The sequence below is a fragment of the Pipistrellus hanaki genome (genome assembly GCF_964339955.1).
Source record: "Pipistrellus hanaki genome assembly, chromosome: 13".
Lineage (NCBI taxonomy): Eukaryota > Metazoa > Chordata > Mammalia > Chiroptera > Vespertilionidae > Pipistrellus > Pipistrellus hanaki.
In genome coordinates this window covers 52,178,732-52,193,141 of record NC_140515.1, presented here as the reverse complement: position 1 = coordinate 52,193,141, position 14,410 = coordinate 52,178,732, and the positions used below count along the sequence as shown (strand labels likewise).

Genomic DNA, 14,410 nt, shown 5'->3' with positions numbered 1-14,410 from the left:
GGGGGAATCCAGCTGTGATGTCATCAACAGCCCCACCCCCACCCCCCCAGGAACTGAGGCCTCTGACCAACAGGCACGTGTGTGAACCTGGATCCTCCAGCCCATCGTGCCGTTAGATGGCTGCAGCCTGGGGTCGCCAGCTGGACCGCCCCCTCATGAGAGATCCTGAGCCGGAATCACCCGGCTCACCTGCTCCCAGATTCCTGGTGTTCAGCAGTCAACTGCTCTGGTCATCGGCCAACAGCAAGGTCACGAACACCCCCCCTGCTCGGCAGCAGACAACAGGCCCAAAAGACCGGCTCACGCCGCCTGCGCGCCCTCCGCACGGGCACACGCCCGGGACTCCGCAGGCTCACTCACCGTCACTGTAGTCAATGGGGCAGTAGGACCCCAGGAACAGGGAAGCGGCAAAACTGCTGACCAAGGAAATTCTCTGCAAGAGAAGGAAACGGAGATCTGACTCACTTCCATGCATTCTAAGCCAGCGGTTGTCAACCTTTCGGACCTCACGGACCACCAGAGGTCCGATCCCCCGGTTAGCGACCGCTGCTCAAAGCAACTGAATACCTCACGCACGCACGCACGCACGCACGCACGCACAGGCACACACATGAGAAGAGCTTTATATTGTGAGCAAGAGGCCCCAGTGCTGGAAACCAAATCAGTTTCACTGAAAAAGAGATATTGACAGGAAGCCAGGAAGGCTGGTCAAAAACCTTAATTGCTCTAACCTTTAGTTGAGATTTTGTTAGCTGAAGCAGAATCTACAAGTTTCTGTTATTTCCTGCCTAAGGGCTATATGTAAGTTTCTGTTTATGTTGCTTAAGATGTGTTCCCCAAAGCCTCAATAAAAGGGGATGGCAGGGCCAGCGCAGGAGTAGTTCTCCCACTAGAGTTGGACTACCGCCTGGCCCCCCAAATCGCCAAATTGAATTTCTTCAAGTCTCTTTTCATTTGTGTGCGGCCCTTCTCCAGAACCTGAACCCTGAATTGGAACTCTTTCTACGCGAAAGAGAGTCCTATACCCAGGAATGGCCGTGGCATCTCACCCCTGTTTCTGACAGTCCACACAGCTGTCACGTTTAACAGAGACAGGCACACTCGAGGGAGCGGGTTTTCCGCCGGCATCCCGGGAGTGTGGCGCCGATGTCCTGCCTCCTCTCCTGTGGTCTCTGTATCTCGCCACAAGGGAAGTGGGATGTGTGACCACAGGACTCAGACCCAAAACAGACGCTGGAGGGTTCGGAGCAAGAATCAGTGAATGCCCCTAGGAAGCTTTCGGCTGCCCCAGGCAGGAGCTGCAGGAGCGGGTAACAGGTTTCAGATGTCAGCTCGGGGGTCTGCGCTTCCACAAGGGAACCACGGGCCCCTGGACCAGGGCTGAGAACGCCAACACCTCCGGCCCCCGTCAGGCCACCTCCGTCCTGTGTTTCACACAGAATCCAGAGCGGGCTTTTCACCCCCGCCCACAACCGGCATGGCCAATGCTGCACAGTCATCTTGAACCATTCATAATATAAATTGGATGCTAATTTCCAAAGTTAAAAAGGCCTGTTGGGCCCAGCCAGCATGGCTCAGTGGTTGAGCATCAAACTATGAACCAGGAGGTCGAGGTTTGATTCCTGGTCAGGGCACATGCCCAGTCGGGGATGTGCAAGAGGCAGCCAATCAATGATTCTTTCTTATCATTGATGTTCCTAATCTCTTTCTCCCTGTTCCTTCCTCTCTGAAATCAATAAAAAAATATCTATATATATATCTATATATATATATACACATACTAGAGGCCCAGTGCACGGATTCATGCAACTGGTGAGGTCCTGCGGGATCAGACCAAAACCAGCTCTCTGACATCTCCTGAGGGGATTATGAAAGGGCAGTTTTTGGGTGACACACCCCGGAATCGTGCTCCCTTCTCTCTGGTTCCAGGTGTGTCACCTGAGAAGCGCAGTTGCCAAGTTACAGCAGCTTCGGCAGCTCCTGCGTTGAGCATCTGCCTCCTGGTGGCCAGTGAGCATCAGAGCTACTGGTCGGCCACTTAGGCTTTTATATATATAGATATTTTTTAAAAGGCCCTTTGGTTTGACATGAGCTGACCATTCTCTAATCCCTCAAATGGGAGCCACTAGTGAAGGGTGTCAAGCTGCTTCTCAGGCAGCCTGAAGTGTGGTCTTTCGGAGACTGTGGCTCAAGGAACAGATCTGGGTGCCCTGGGGACACAGGCTCAGGTTGAAGGGCCACAGTTGGACATTAGTCCAACTTTACCGACTTCCTAAGAAAACACTGACCCCACAGCAACCAAGAGCCTGGCAGCCATGCTGCATCGAGCATTCGGGAGACCAAGTGGACAGAGCCTGAAGGGCACTGGAGCTCTCACTCGGTTGGTCCCAGGAAGACACGAGTCCCTAAGGCTCCCACCTGACCCTGCCCTCCACCCCTTCTGAGCAGGACTGCCCCTGGCTTCTCTTTCCCTCGACTGCATTCTTTCCCTCCTCTTTGGAAACAAGCAAATTGTTTCCAAATGAGAAAGAGCAGCAAAGTGAATATATCACTTTTAATGTCTGCTAATCAATGTGGGGTTTTTTCTTTTTTTTCCTCTCAATATATTTTATTGATTTTTTTTTATAGAGAGGAAGGGAGAGGGATAGAGAATTAGAAACATCGATGAGAAAGAAGCATCGATCAACTTACTGGGGATGTGCCCGCAACTAAGGTACATGCCCTTGACTGGAATCGAACTTGGGACCCTTCAGTCCCCAGGCCGACGCTCGGCCAGGAGTCTTCAAACTACTGCCCGCGGGCCACATGCAGCCCCCAGGGGAGTCTGATCCTGCCCGCCAGGTTTTTTGGGCAGTGAGTGCAGCCAAGGTGTTACAGTAGGAATTAGTAGTTCATATAGTCCAGCCCTCCAGCTCTCTGAGGGACCGTGATCTAGCCCCCACTTTAAAAAGTTTGAGGACCCCTGCGTATCCAGTGAGCCAAACCAGCTAAGGGCTAATGTGTTTTTTTCCCCCCCACCAATGCACATGAGCTGTATCTCTGTGAAAGGCAAGTATTAGAAAAGGAGTTCAAGTGTGACTGTCAATCAAGTAGGAACGTTTAACCAACCTCTGTGAGTGCGTAGGCCTCGGGGTTCTGCTGGTAAATCTTGGCAATTTGGTTTCCGGTAAATCGCTGGAAAAAGATGGCAAATACTCAAAAACCCAGATCCTATGTGGAATGAGCAACCCCATGCTCTGGAGATCCGTCATCACGTGAAGACTTCACAGAGGCCTCAGGAGTGTGTGGCACCTGCTGACCACCTGCGCGGCAAAGCCTCGCCCGGGACTGGCACCCAGGAAGGCCTGCTCCGATCACGGGCCCCTGAGCGGCGGCTGCGGGAGTACCTTCCCCACCCACATCCTTCTGACTTCAGGTGGCCCCGGTGGGGTTGGCCCTGTCCCCAAAACCTGTACTCCTGCGAGAGTCGCATGACCCAACCTGGGGCTGGGCCAGGGACAGCCACCCATGATGGGGTGGGATCTTGGCCGAGGCCAGCAGGAAACAGGCCCTCTTTTTATTTTTATCTTTTTCACTTTGGCAGGAACTGTATTGTCTTACATGCACAGAGTCCTTTCAGCTTCAAAACTACCCAAAACCTAAGTTGGAGAGGCTGGAAGCTAGGCGCATCGTCACCTGTGCGAGGAGCCCAGCCATGTTCACAGCTGGGAGCACACAGGGAGGCCTGGCCTTGCTCCATGGGCCGCACAAGGGGGCAGGACAGCCTTGATGGGAACCAGGGGCCAGAGTGCCCAGTCCTGGCTCCTCTGTGACCCCACACAGCCTCATGGGATCCCCTCAGGGACGGGCCACCAGCTGTGTCCTCCCAGACACCCAGAGAAAAGGGACGGGAGCCAGCTACCAGACCTTCCTCCCGCCCAGCCCAGCCCCAGCCCCAGGGAAGCCCTGCCCACCTCGTAGGCGCGGGAGCCGGTGAGGCGGCTGAGAGCCTGGGCCCCGCTCACGGCGGCCTCCAGCCGGCGGCACTGGGCTGTGGTGCTGGAGTCCATCCACACCGGGCAGTCGCGGACGGAGAAACAGGCCTGTGGAGAAGGGGTCAGGGCTCAGGCTTGGGCTCTGCCTGCTGGCCCTGGGACCGCTGGCCATCCTGCTCTGGGGTGAGCGCCTCTTCCCTGGAGGTGGCCTTGGGAGACCCAAGGGCAAGCCCGTCACGCCCACTCCTCAGCCTGGCCCGCTGGGATCTCTCCCGGAAAGCTGGAGGTTGAAGGTTCTGGGGAGGGTGCCCGAGTGCCACGGGAGAGGCTAGGCGCGGCCAGGCAAGGACTGGTGCCACCCTGCCGGGGCCCCCGGAGCCTGGGAGGAGAGGAGACGCCAAGAGGAGAGTCCCAGGGGGCCATGAGCCAGGCAGGCTGGGCAGGAGGGGCCGTGTGACGAGGGCTGCGAGCACCTGACCCTCTGTCCAGACACCAGGTATGCCCACCGCAGGGGGGTGGGCAGGGCAGACCTTACTCACAGGACCACCACCCAAGTCACCTCCCTGCACCCCGACGATGCCCAAAGCCTCACACCTCAGGGCCTTCCTCTCCCCTCTAGAGACGTTTCTCTGACTCCCCCATCCTGGCCAGTTACCTGCAGCTGCTGGTGTAATGGGAGGCCTGGGGACAGGCCTGTCAGCACCTGGCGGGCCCCAGCTTTCCAGTATACACTGCCATGTTGCTGTCCAGGGAAGCCAAATGCACGCTCATTAGGCCACACAGTGATGTCACTGCCTTCAGGAGACACAGAGAGCACAGAGAGACCCAGGAAACCCCGCAGAGACCTGGGCTCCAGGCCAGCCCGTCCCCCTCAGCCACAGAGCTCATCCTCCTCAGGAGACTCACTCGGTTTTCCTGTCTACACACTGGGGGTGGGGGTGGGGGAGCTCTGCCCCGCCCACCTCACACCTTGCAGGAAGACTCCAAGAAGGAACCATCCGTCTGGATATTGGTGCTTTTGGCAAAACTGGATTGAAACAGGTTGCTCATAATATCACCTGAAATTCACTCATTCACTCATTCATTTCCAGGGGTGGGGGAACCTTTTTTTCCTGCCAGGTGCCATTTGGATATTTATAACCTCATTCTCAGGCCACACAAAATTATCAACTTAAAAATTAGCCTGCTCTGTTGGGCCGATCACTTCATTAACTCACCCCAAACGCCTTGGCAGAGGCCGACCAAATGATTTCTCGGGCCTTCTACGGCCAGACGTTCCCCCACCCCTGTTTACCCATCCATTCCTCCCACAAACACTGAGCAGCTGGATCGTGCCCGGCATAGGACAGAGGAGTAGGGCAGTGTTGTCCCTATGCTGCGGGATGCCGAAGGTGAGTCAGGAGAAAAGACACACATGTATAATCAGGAAACCCTGGAGGCACAGGCAGGGCTGTGGGAGCAGACAGGAGCGGCAGGTGGAAGGCCTGAAGCTGGGGCAGGAGGGCCTGAAGCTGGGGCAGGAGGTGGGTGACGAGGCTGGGAGGGGAAGGTGGCAGCATCAGGGCCTCGATCGATGCCCAAGCCCAGAAAGTTGGGGTTTGTCCCGGAGGTGTGGGGACTCTGGATTAGCGGGCTGTGGCAGGGCTGACTGTAGGAACGGGCCCACGGGAACCTGGGAGAAGGTGGGCTGCAGGGAGGGAGGCTGGAGCCGAAGCCCGGAGGAAAATGATGGCATAGGACTGGGCCACAGGAGAGTCGGAGAAGTGGTGGCAGATTTAAGAGTCGTGTACAAAGCTACGTGGGAATCCCTGGATGTGGGGGTGGGAAGATGACACCGGAGGAGGGGAGCCTGGGAAAGCGGTACGGGGGCAGATGGGTGCTCAGTCTGGTGGTGGTAAGTCTGAGGTGGTCACAGGGTGCCCGGCCATGGGGGTGAAGGGGATGCCTCGGAAGGAGGGGGTGTCTAGGCCTGGGATTGAGTGAGGGGCAGACAAGAGCACCCGGGGAATCTGTTTAGTTTAACAAGGACCAGAGCAACCCATTCCTGTTCGGTAACGGGGAAGAGGCATCTTTCGAAACCTTAGTGAGCACGCGCTAACAAGGAATAATCCAGCAAGGGGCGAAGTGACCTCAGACTAGTGACATCGCCTCCCTGTGCCTCGGCCTCCCCCTTCCCCCCATGTCAATGGCAATGACAATAAAACCGGAAGTTAAAAACCGAAAGTTAAAGCCCGGCCAGCGTGGCTCAGTGCTTGAGCGTTGATCCATGAGCCACAGTTCGATTCCCAGTCAGGGCACATGCCCGGGTTGCGGGCTCCAGCCCCAGAGAGGGGGGTGCGTGAGGCAGCTGATCAATGGCTCTCTTTCATCATTGATGTTTCTCTCTCTCCCTTCTTCTCTAAAGTCACTAAAAATACATTTAAAAAAAACAAACAAAAACAAACAGTAGTTAAAGCTTAAGGACTTTACATACTTGGGCACTGTTAAAATTTTACGCATTTAACGCACACACTGAGCCCGTGACAGATGAGGGTAAGGAGGCTGCAGAGGGCTGGCTGGCGTGACCCGGGTCACCGCCGAAAAAGGCAGAGCTGGGGACTGGACGAGGCAGCGTGCCAGAACCCCCGTGCTGACCACTCCGTGACCCCACCTCGTGGGAATGCTACGAGGACTCAGGGAACTTCTCTCCAAGGCTCAGCACTGCGGCCAGCACACCTTCGCTGGAAGCAGCAGCCGTAGCATCCCTACCACTCACACGGCGACCGTTGTTGGGGTCATTCCTGACTTTGGTTTTGTGACCAGGAAACAGAAAAGCCATGTTAGTGCCCCAGTCATCACCAATTCACGCAACCCCTCCATCCCCGCGTGCCTCCTCGGCCACTGTCCTATTGAGAGGGCAGGGCAGGGCGAGGATGAGCTCCTGACTCCACTGTGGGGCAGGGCGGAGTTATCCTCCATTTTGTAACTGGACCCAGCCCAATCAGGGTTAGCCGAGGCAGTGACATCACCACCGACCAGAGTAAAACCCCTGGACTGGGCGAAATTCGCTCTCTCTTCCGCCATGCTGCCGGCGTGAGTGGGACAGAGCCCATGCTAGAGTGGAAAAGGCTCTTTTGTTTACTGCATCGGACTCGGCTCCCTGGTGGTCCTTGGGGATCACGAAGTCTGGGCGTAACACAATTACATGCAACGAGCAATAGTAAGAACTGTCTCCGATCTTTCTGCGAGGAGCCAGGCCATCTACCCTCCGAAGCTGGAGGGTCTTCTACAACAACAAGGTGTGCTCAGGGGGTCTCAAGCATGAGCACCATCCCTCTCGCCCCCCGGCTCCGCTGCCCAAGACAGCTGCCCTCGCGTGGTCCGTGCGTGCGGGCTGCTGCACACAAACCTGGCCGGCCCCGGACAAGGCGAGGACGCGAGAGAAGTCGAAGCCCGAAGCCCTCATCTTCTCCAAGATGATGTCCAAAGCCTGAGGAGAAACACAGAACGCGCATGGTGACTGCGCTGATCCACGGAAATGCACAGCCGCACGAGCCTCAGAGCTCACCGGGAAGGGCGTGCCCTCACAGCGGCGGTGACGAGGAAGGAACCGAAACAATGAGTGAGAGAGAACCATCGATGTGAGAGAAACAGTGACCGGTAAGCGCCCCGACCAGGGATCCAACCTGTAACCTAGGGATGTGCCGGGACCTGGAACCAAACCCGCAACCTTTGGAGGGACAGCGTGATGTTCCAACCGACTGAGCCACCGGGCCAGGGCTAGGCTGAAACTATTTTTGGGAAAAATGGAAGCACTAATGACTTATCCTTAAATTCTGCCTCTCCGACTTGTGACGTCCAAGCACTCAGGAAGAGAGAAGGCAAGACGGCTCAAATTTTATTTGCGTTTTCAACCCACGATATTAATGACGTCACTTCCCTGCAATGGAGAAGTGAAAAGCAAAGCAGAGGGCTCCCAGTGTCCCCATGTCCAGGCTGGAGAGACAGCAGGCAGGGGGTCGCCATTTATCCCAACCCTTCACCATCCACCATCCAGATGGCATCTTCTCTCTAGCAAGACCCCCTGGGAGCACAGACGGCAGTGCCCAGCAGGGCTTGACACGTCCCCTAAGACTGCATAGCAAGAATTAGAGAGTCTCCGAAACCAGTTTGGCTCAGTGGATAGAGTGTCGGTCTGCGGACTGAAAGGTCCCGGGTTCGATTCCGGTCAAGGGCATGTACATTGGTTGCGGGCACATCCCCAGTGGGGGGTGTGCAGGAGGCAGCTGGTTGATGTTTCTCTCTCATTGACATTTCTAGCTATCTATCCCTCTCCCATCCTCTCTGTGGAAAATCAATAAAATATATTAAAAAAAAAAAATTTAGAGAGTCAGCACAGGCAGGGATTTCCTCGTGGGCGGAGAAGCCACCTGAGCTTCCCGCTGACCCCGCCATCCCGCCCAGGGCAGGGAGGACTCCTTCACAAGCCTGGCTGTGGCTGTCCACTCTAACGCCGCCTGCCAACCTCCTGCAGGGGGTGTGGTACCGCTGGGGCAAGGGTGGGCAAAACTAGGACTTGTCCAATCCTAGAGGCTGCTCATAATGAGAAACCACCCTGGCCCCAACCCCAAGCCTGGCTCTCCACCCACTGCTCACCCCCAAATCAAGGCCTTGACATCATCACTGGGTCCTCAAGACACCAACTCTTGCCCGTCACCCCCAACCCCTCCACCACTGCCCCGCGGTCTGGCTCAGCCCTCTGCAGCACGTTCTGGCCAGCCTGCCTGGTGGAAATTCATCCGGGGCCCCCGTCCTCCAGGATGAGTCAGGGTCAGGCTGATACATAAGAAATCAGACTAGTTATCTCAACAGAAAGAATCTCCTACAGGAATTCGGTTAAACAGGTATTGGAGGACTGGAAAAGCTTTGGGCAGACACCTTCCGTTCTGCCTTTGGCTGGCCTCCCGTTTCAGGGCTTTGCATCCCCTGTGGCATATCAGGCAGCTCCCAGCCCTATCCCGCCTGTCTGTGTGGTCCACACCCTCGGTCCTGTGGCCCCATGGGTCACCTGGCTCTGGCAACAGGCACCTTGCCTTCTCATTGGTCCTGAGTGGGCAGGCCTGCTGGAACCTGATGGGGCAGGTTGCCAGCCACCATTCTGGGAGAGGAGGGGTCTAGGGACTGAGGACTCAGAACCCAAGGCTGTGTGTGGATCTCAGCGTGTAAGGGTGGTCTCAGGGCCTGAGTATTTGGAAAGGTCTGCTCTGTGGTATTTGGAAGATAGAGACTGGCTGGACTTCCCAGCTGCTTTGGCTCCCGCACCCAGAAGCCCCGTGAGAGTCCTCTCAGCTCAGTGCTGACACCAGCGGAGGCTGAGCCTGGCCCTGGGAACCACATGGCCTCCAGTTCCCCAGGAGGACTTGGTCTCAACAGATGCTCTCCTGAGCTGCCACCTTTGGGCTTCCTAGCCAATGACCAGGTCTGCTGGTCAGGCAGGCTGGGGACGGGAGAGAAAGAGGGATCCCTGTGCTTACCTGGACCCACATCAGGACTGGAGAAGTCACTGTCAGACCATCCTGGTGAACATGAACCCCACCCTGAGTCCTACAAGGAGAACAAGAAAGAATGAGGGACAGAACTGGGGCAGGGGCCCGGCAGCAGCAGATCCTGGATAACTCCCATGGAGGCAGACATGCCCCCTCCTCCAACCTTAAGAGGTTGAACAGGCACGAATGCTGAGATGGGAAGAGAAAACCATGAAAATTGCCCAGAGTGGCAATTCTCAGAAAGCACCAGCAAAAGCAAGCCTTGGAAGGCAGGCACTGGTGTCACTTGGTGCAATGACCAAGAAGGGGCTGGGGGAGCATGGGGTTGGAGGAGAAGTCCCCCCAAATCCATGGCATATGGAGAGGGGCAAGGTGCGGCTACAGAAAGTGCTGCATCTGTGAGAAAAGTTCTCGGCTATCAGACCGGGTCCTTGGATTACAATCTGTGGAAGGTTACCTGGAACCCTCTCCCTCTCCTCCTCACCCCTGCAAGACCCTCATCCAAAATGATAAAGGAGTTAGAAATAAGATTTAAAATAACTATGTGCACCGGGTGCTTTTTGCCTCATCACAAACCACTTCAAAACGTACTGGCTTGAAACTACTTAGCTCACACTTCTGTTGGTCAGTCGCTGGGCTGAGTTCAGCTGGTTGGTTCTTCTGGTCTCACTCATGCCTCTGGGGTCAGTTCACTGTAGCTAGAGGGCTCTGCTTCTGGAGGCTGAATTCTGCTTCTCTTAGCTGGGGATATGGGGGCAATGAGGCCACAGGTCCCTCAATCTCCAGCAAGTCTAGCCTGAGCTTGTTCATGCGGTGGTGGTATAGGATTCCAAGAATGAGAAGAGATGCACACAAAGCCTACCGAGGGTTGGGGTTAGGACTGGCACAATGTTACCTCCTACACGTTCTACTGGTTAAAATCAACAGGTGGGAAAAGGACCCCATCCTATCTAATAAAAGAGTAATATGCAATCCTATTTCTAAAATTTTACCTTACATATGTAGGTAATTCACTACATCATTTTCCATTGCTAACAACCCAATATCCTTACATAGGAGATGGTAAACTTACCCAATGGAATATTATCCTATCTAATAAAAGAGTGATATGCAAATTGACCCTCACACCAAGACACAAGATGGCTGCCCCCATGTGGACACAAGATGGCTGCCACAAGATGGCTGGCAGGGGAGGGCAGCTGTGGGCAGTTGAGGATGACCAGGATGGCAGAGGAGAACAGTTGGGGGAGACCAGGTCAGCAAGGGAGGGCAGTTTGGGGGGACCTAGGCATGTAGGGGAAGGTAGTTGGGGGGGACCCAAGCCTGCAAGGGAGGGAAGTTGGGGGGGAAGAGGCCTGTAGTGGAGGGCAATTGGGGGGACCAGGCCTGCAGGGGAGGGCAGTTGTGGGCAATTAGGACAGCAGGGAGGGCAGTTGGGGGGGTCCAGGCCTGTAGGAGAGAGCAGTTGGGAGGAACCGGGCCTCAGGGGAGGGCAGTTGTGGGGAATCAGACCTGCAGTGGAGGGCTGTTGGGAAGGATCAAGCCTGCATAGGAGGGCAGTTGGGGGCAATTGAGCCTGCCGGGGAGCAGTTAGGTGTTGATCAGGCTGGCAGTGGAGTGGTTAGGGGGTGATCAGGCTGGCAGGCATAAGCGATTAGGGGCAATCAGGCAAAGGCAGGCAAGTGGTTGGGAGCCAGCAGTCCTGGATTGTGAGGGATGTCCAACTGCCGGTTTAGGCCTGCTCTCAGTAGGTCGGACATCCTTCAAGGGCTCCCAGGTTGGAGAGGGTGCAGGCTGGGCTAAGGGACACCCCACGCCCGCCCCCCCCCCCGCCCCCCCGCACAAATTTCATGCATGGGGCCTCTAGTGCATCTATAAAAAGAACAAAGCAGTTCCACATAATGACACGGAAAACACAGCCAAGTGATTGTGAAATGAATAAAGCAAAGCACAGAATGCTACATGTGGTATTTTTTGTGTGTGTAAGAAAGGAAAAAAATAAGAGTATTCTTATCTGCTAATATTTCCATATGAAACTCTGGAAGGATACAAAAAAAACTAACTAAAGAAGTAGAGGAGGCCAGAAGGGAAGAGATGAGATCATAGGGGGATTAAAACTTTTCAATGTAGGCCTTTTGTTTCTTTTGAAAGATATACCAAGTACATGTAATGCCTATTAACAAAACAGTTTTATTAAAACAACCCACTTTGGAAGAGAACTGGCAATTGCTTAAAAAGTTAGACATATACCTACCATACAACTTAGCCGTTTCCGGGTACTTAATTCCCAAGAGAGATGAAAGCTTATGTCAACACCAAGACTTGTATGTGAATTTCATAGCCTCCTTATTTATAATTGTAAAAAACTGGAAACAACCCAAATGCCTCTCATCTGGTGAATGGATAAACTAATTGTGATCCATTCATACAATGGATACTACTGAGCAATCAAAAGAACAAACTACAGCCCTAACCAGTTTGGCTCAGTGGATAGAGTGTGGGCCTGCTGACTCAAGGGTCCTAGGTTCGATTCCAGTCAAGGATATGTACCTTGGTTGCAGGCACATACCCAGTAGAGAGTGTGCAGGAGGCAGCTGATTGATGTTTCTAACTCTCTCTCCCTCTCCCTTCCTCTGTGTAAAAAATCAATAAAGTATATATTTTTAAAAAGAACAAACTACTGATAAACATGGATGAATCCCAAAATTATATTGAATAAAAATGTCAGATTAAAAAAAAAAAGAGTATATAATTATGACTCCCTTTATATAAAATCCTCAGACCCAGCACAGTACCTGAAGCAAAGTCTCAATTGGTACCTACTGCATGCATGCATGAGTGCATGAGTGAATGGATGAATGAATGGAACTGCAAAGGAATGGAGGAGGGAACATTCTAGGCATAGAAAAAGGGTGCTGAAGACCACAACTCCTGCAGTTGGATACAGCCAGATAGTATGTTTATGGAGGTTAAAGGTTGAGGGGGACCCCCCAAAAAAAACCAATACCCCCCCCACACACACCGAGAAATATGCACATGAGGTACATACCCAAACTCTGGGAGGTCTCTGTCAAAATGCACACTGTCCTCATAGAAGACATTCATCGCTGCATCCACAGCAACCACTTTCACCTGCAGAGCATTGGGAAAGATGGGGTAGAGAACCTTCTTCAGCTGCTACACGGGTTCAGGGACAAACTGCATCAGGTGACCCGAGCAGTTCAACCTGGAGACCTCCTGGAAGGCTGGGGTGCATTGGCGTAACCATGGCAACCATTGGCGTAGCCATGAGCCTCATCTGGGGCCGGGCCCAAAGATTTAGCACGAAAAAAAGAAGCTGAGACTGAGTGGAAACGCCCTTGTAGCTCAAGGACTCTCAACAGCCCACCAAACAGCCAAAGCCAAGACCCTCTCAGATGAACCTTCAGAGAGGAGCTGGTTCCTGGCCAGGAGGCCTGAGGACGCCCTAGAGGCGAAGGGATGGCAGGCTAGGGTTTGGAGCTGCCTCTGGGGGACCATGTCTGTAGGGATCTGAGAGGCCAGGCAAGGCCCCTGCGCTGTTCCCATGGGGCCTAGGGCATGGCCGTGGTCCAGAGACGCACATCGTCCCAAAGCAGCAGACCTCCAAACTCAGGGGGACAATTCCTTTCCCAGACAGATGGGGAAACCGAGGCCTTGCAATGCAACCGGCCTTACCCAAGGGCCCACAAGACTTTCTGCTCACAGCTTGGTCTGCCTCCCTGGTCCTTCTGAGAAGAGAGGTTTGACTACAACGGTGCAGATCCCCCCCCCCCCCCCCCCAAGTAAAGAAAGGGGCGCCTTGGGCCAATTTTGACGACTGCCTGCCTGTCCGTGGGGTCCGTGGCGTTCAACCTGGGGGCTGCATAGCCCGTCCTGTGTCACCACGGCTGGGCATGCTGACCCGGCCAGGCTGGTGCCAACCAAGGGCGGAACAAAGTTCAGAGTACACTGTTCCATTTCACAAAAAAAAAATTAAAAAAAATTCAAGCGGTCATCTGGTTCCAGGTCACGGGTTATGCCTGTGTGCCCCCATCTTACACTAGCTGAGCACCTCGGGGGGCCTGTCACTTGGTGGCCGCCAGGCGCGCGGGCCCGCCGCGTCCCCAGGGTCCCGGGCACACCCCCAGCGCGCGCCCCAGGGTCCCGCCGCGGGGGAGGAGGGCGAGGTTTCCGGGAGGGCGGGGACAGGCCAGATCGCTGACGTCTTGTGATCGAGGTTTGGAGGGTTGGAGGGGGGCGACTTAGGCAAGGTCCCAAGAAGTCCGAGAGGGAGGCACGCGCACGGCTTGGCCTGGGTGTCCCCGCCGCACCGGGGTCCCCACCAACGCGCCGGGCAGGCGGAGGCGGCGGCGGAGGCAGTACCTGCTGCGTGCTGAAGTCCCAGCCCAGGCAGCAGAGGCGCGCGGCGGGCTCGGCCATGGCTGCGGAGGCTCCGGCGTCCGCCCCTCCGTCCGTCCGCCCGTCCGTCCTTCCTTACTTCCCGCGGCGTGGCTGCCGCCGAACTCCAACGCCCAGGGCCGCAGGGGCCGCCCCTCGCCCCGCCCCGCCCGCCCGCCGGACTCCCGGACCCAGGCCCCCGCCGGCTGTGCTCTGGCTCCACCTGCCGGGCGGCGGGGGCACGGACGAGCGCGGCCCCGGGCTGGGGCGCTGGGACTTTGAACCTGGGCTGCACAGGGGACAGGCGCGCTCTGCGACAACGCAACTTGCCCGCACCAACTCCCCACCCTGTCCCTCCTCCCCATCCAACTTCAAGCCAGCTTGCCCCTGCCGGTCTCTGGTGGCCCTCGGCCTGGAGGCCTTGGGTACTGGAACAGATGCCCTCTCATGGGGGTGGCTCAGGGGGCGCAGGGAAATGAGCCCTGGGCTGCAGCGGAGGGGCTCCAGCAGGCC

General features: G+C 55.6%; 1 protein-coding gene across 3 annotated transcripts in view; it reads right to left on the bottom strand.

The window, feature by feature from the left end:
- The window catches only part of XYLB (xylulokinase), a 33,943-nt gene extending 19,898 nt beyond the window's left edge, over positions 1 to 14,045 (bottom strand). For 2 of the 3 annotated variants that reach the window (XR_014796679.1, XM_084902756.1), the window contains exons 1-8: positions 13,883 to 14,045; positions 12,549 to 12,631; positions 9,488 to 9,557; positions 7,363 to 7,443; positions 4,630 to 4,716; positions 3,954 to 4,082; positions 3,109 to 3,174; positions 361 to 433 (exon numbers count right to left, since the gene is read on the bottom strand). Coding sequence is in view for 1 of the 3 variants with exons in the window: in XM_084902756.1 (XP_084758882.1) it covers positions 361 to 433; positions 3,109 to 3,174; positions 3,954 to 4,082; positions 4,630 to 4,716; positions 7,363 to 7,443; positions 9,488 to 9,557; positions 12,549 to 12,631; positions 13,883 to 13,939 (646 nt within the window). In the remaining 2 variants the exon portion in view is untranslated. Of the gene's footprint in view, positions 1 to 360; positions 434 to 1,049; positions 1,145 to 3,108; positions 3,175 to 3,953; positions 4,083 to 4,629; positions 4,717 to 7,362; positions 7,444 to 9,487; positions 9,558 to 12,548; positions 12,632 to 13,882 lie in introns of those variants that run through there. The other variant, XM_084902757.1, reaches the window with a different exon arrangement.
- Between the last annotated feature and the right edge of the window lie 365 nt (positions 14,046 to 14,410).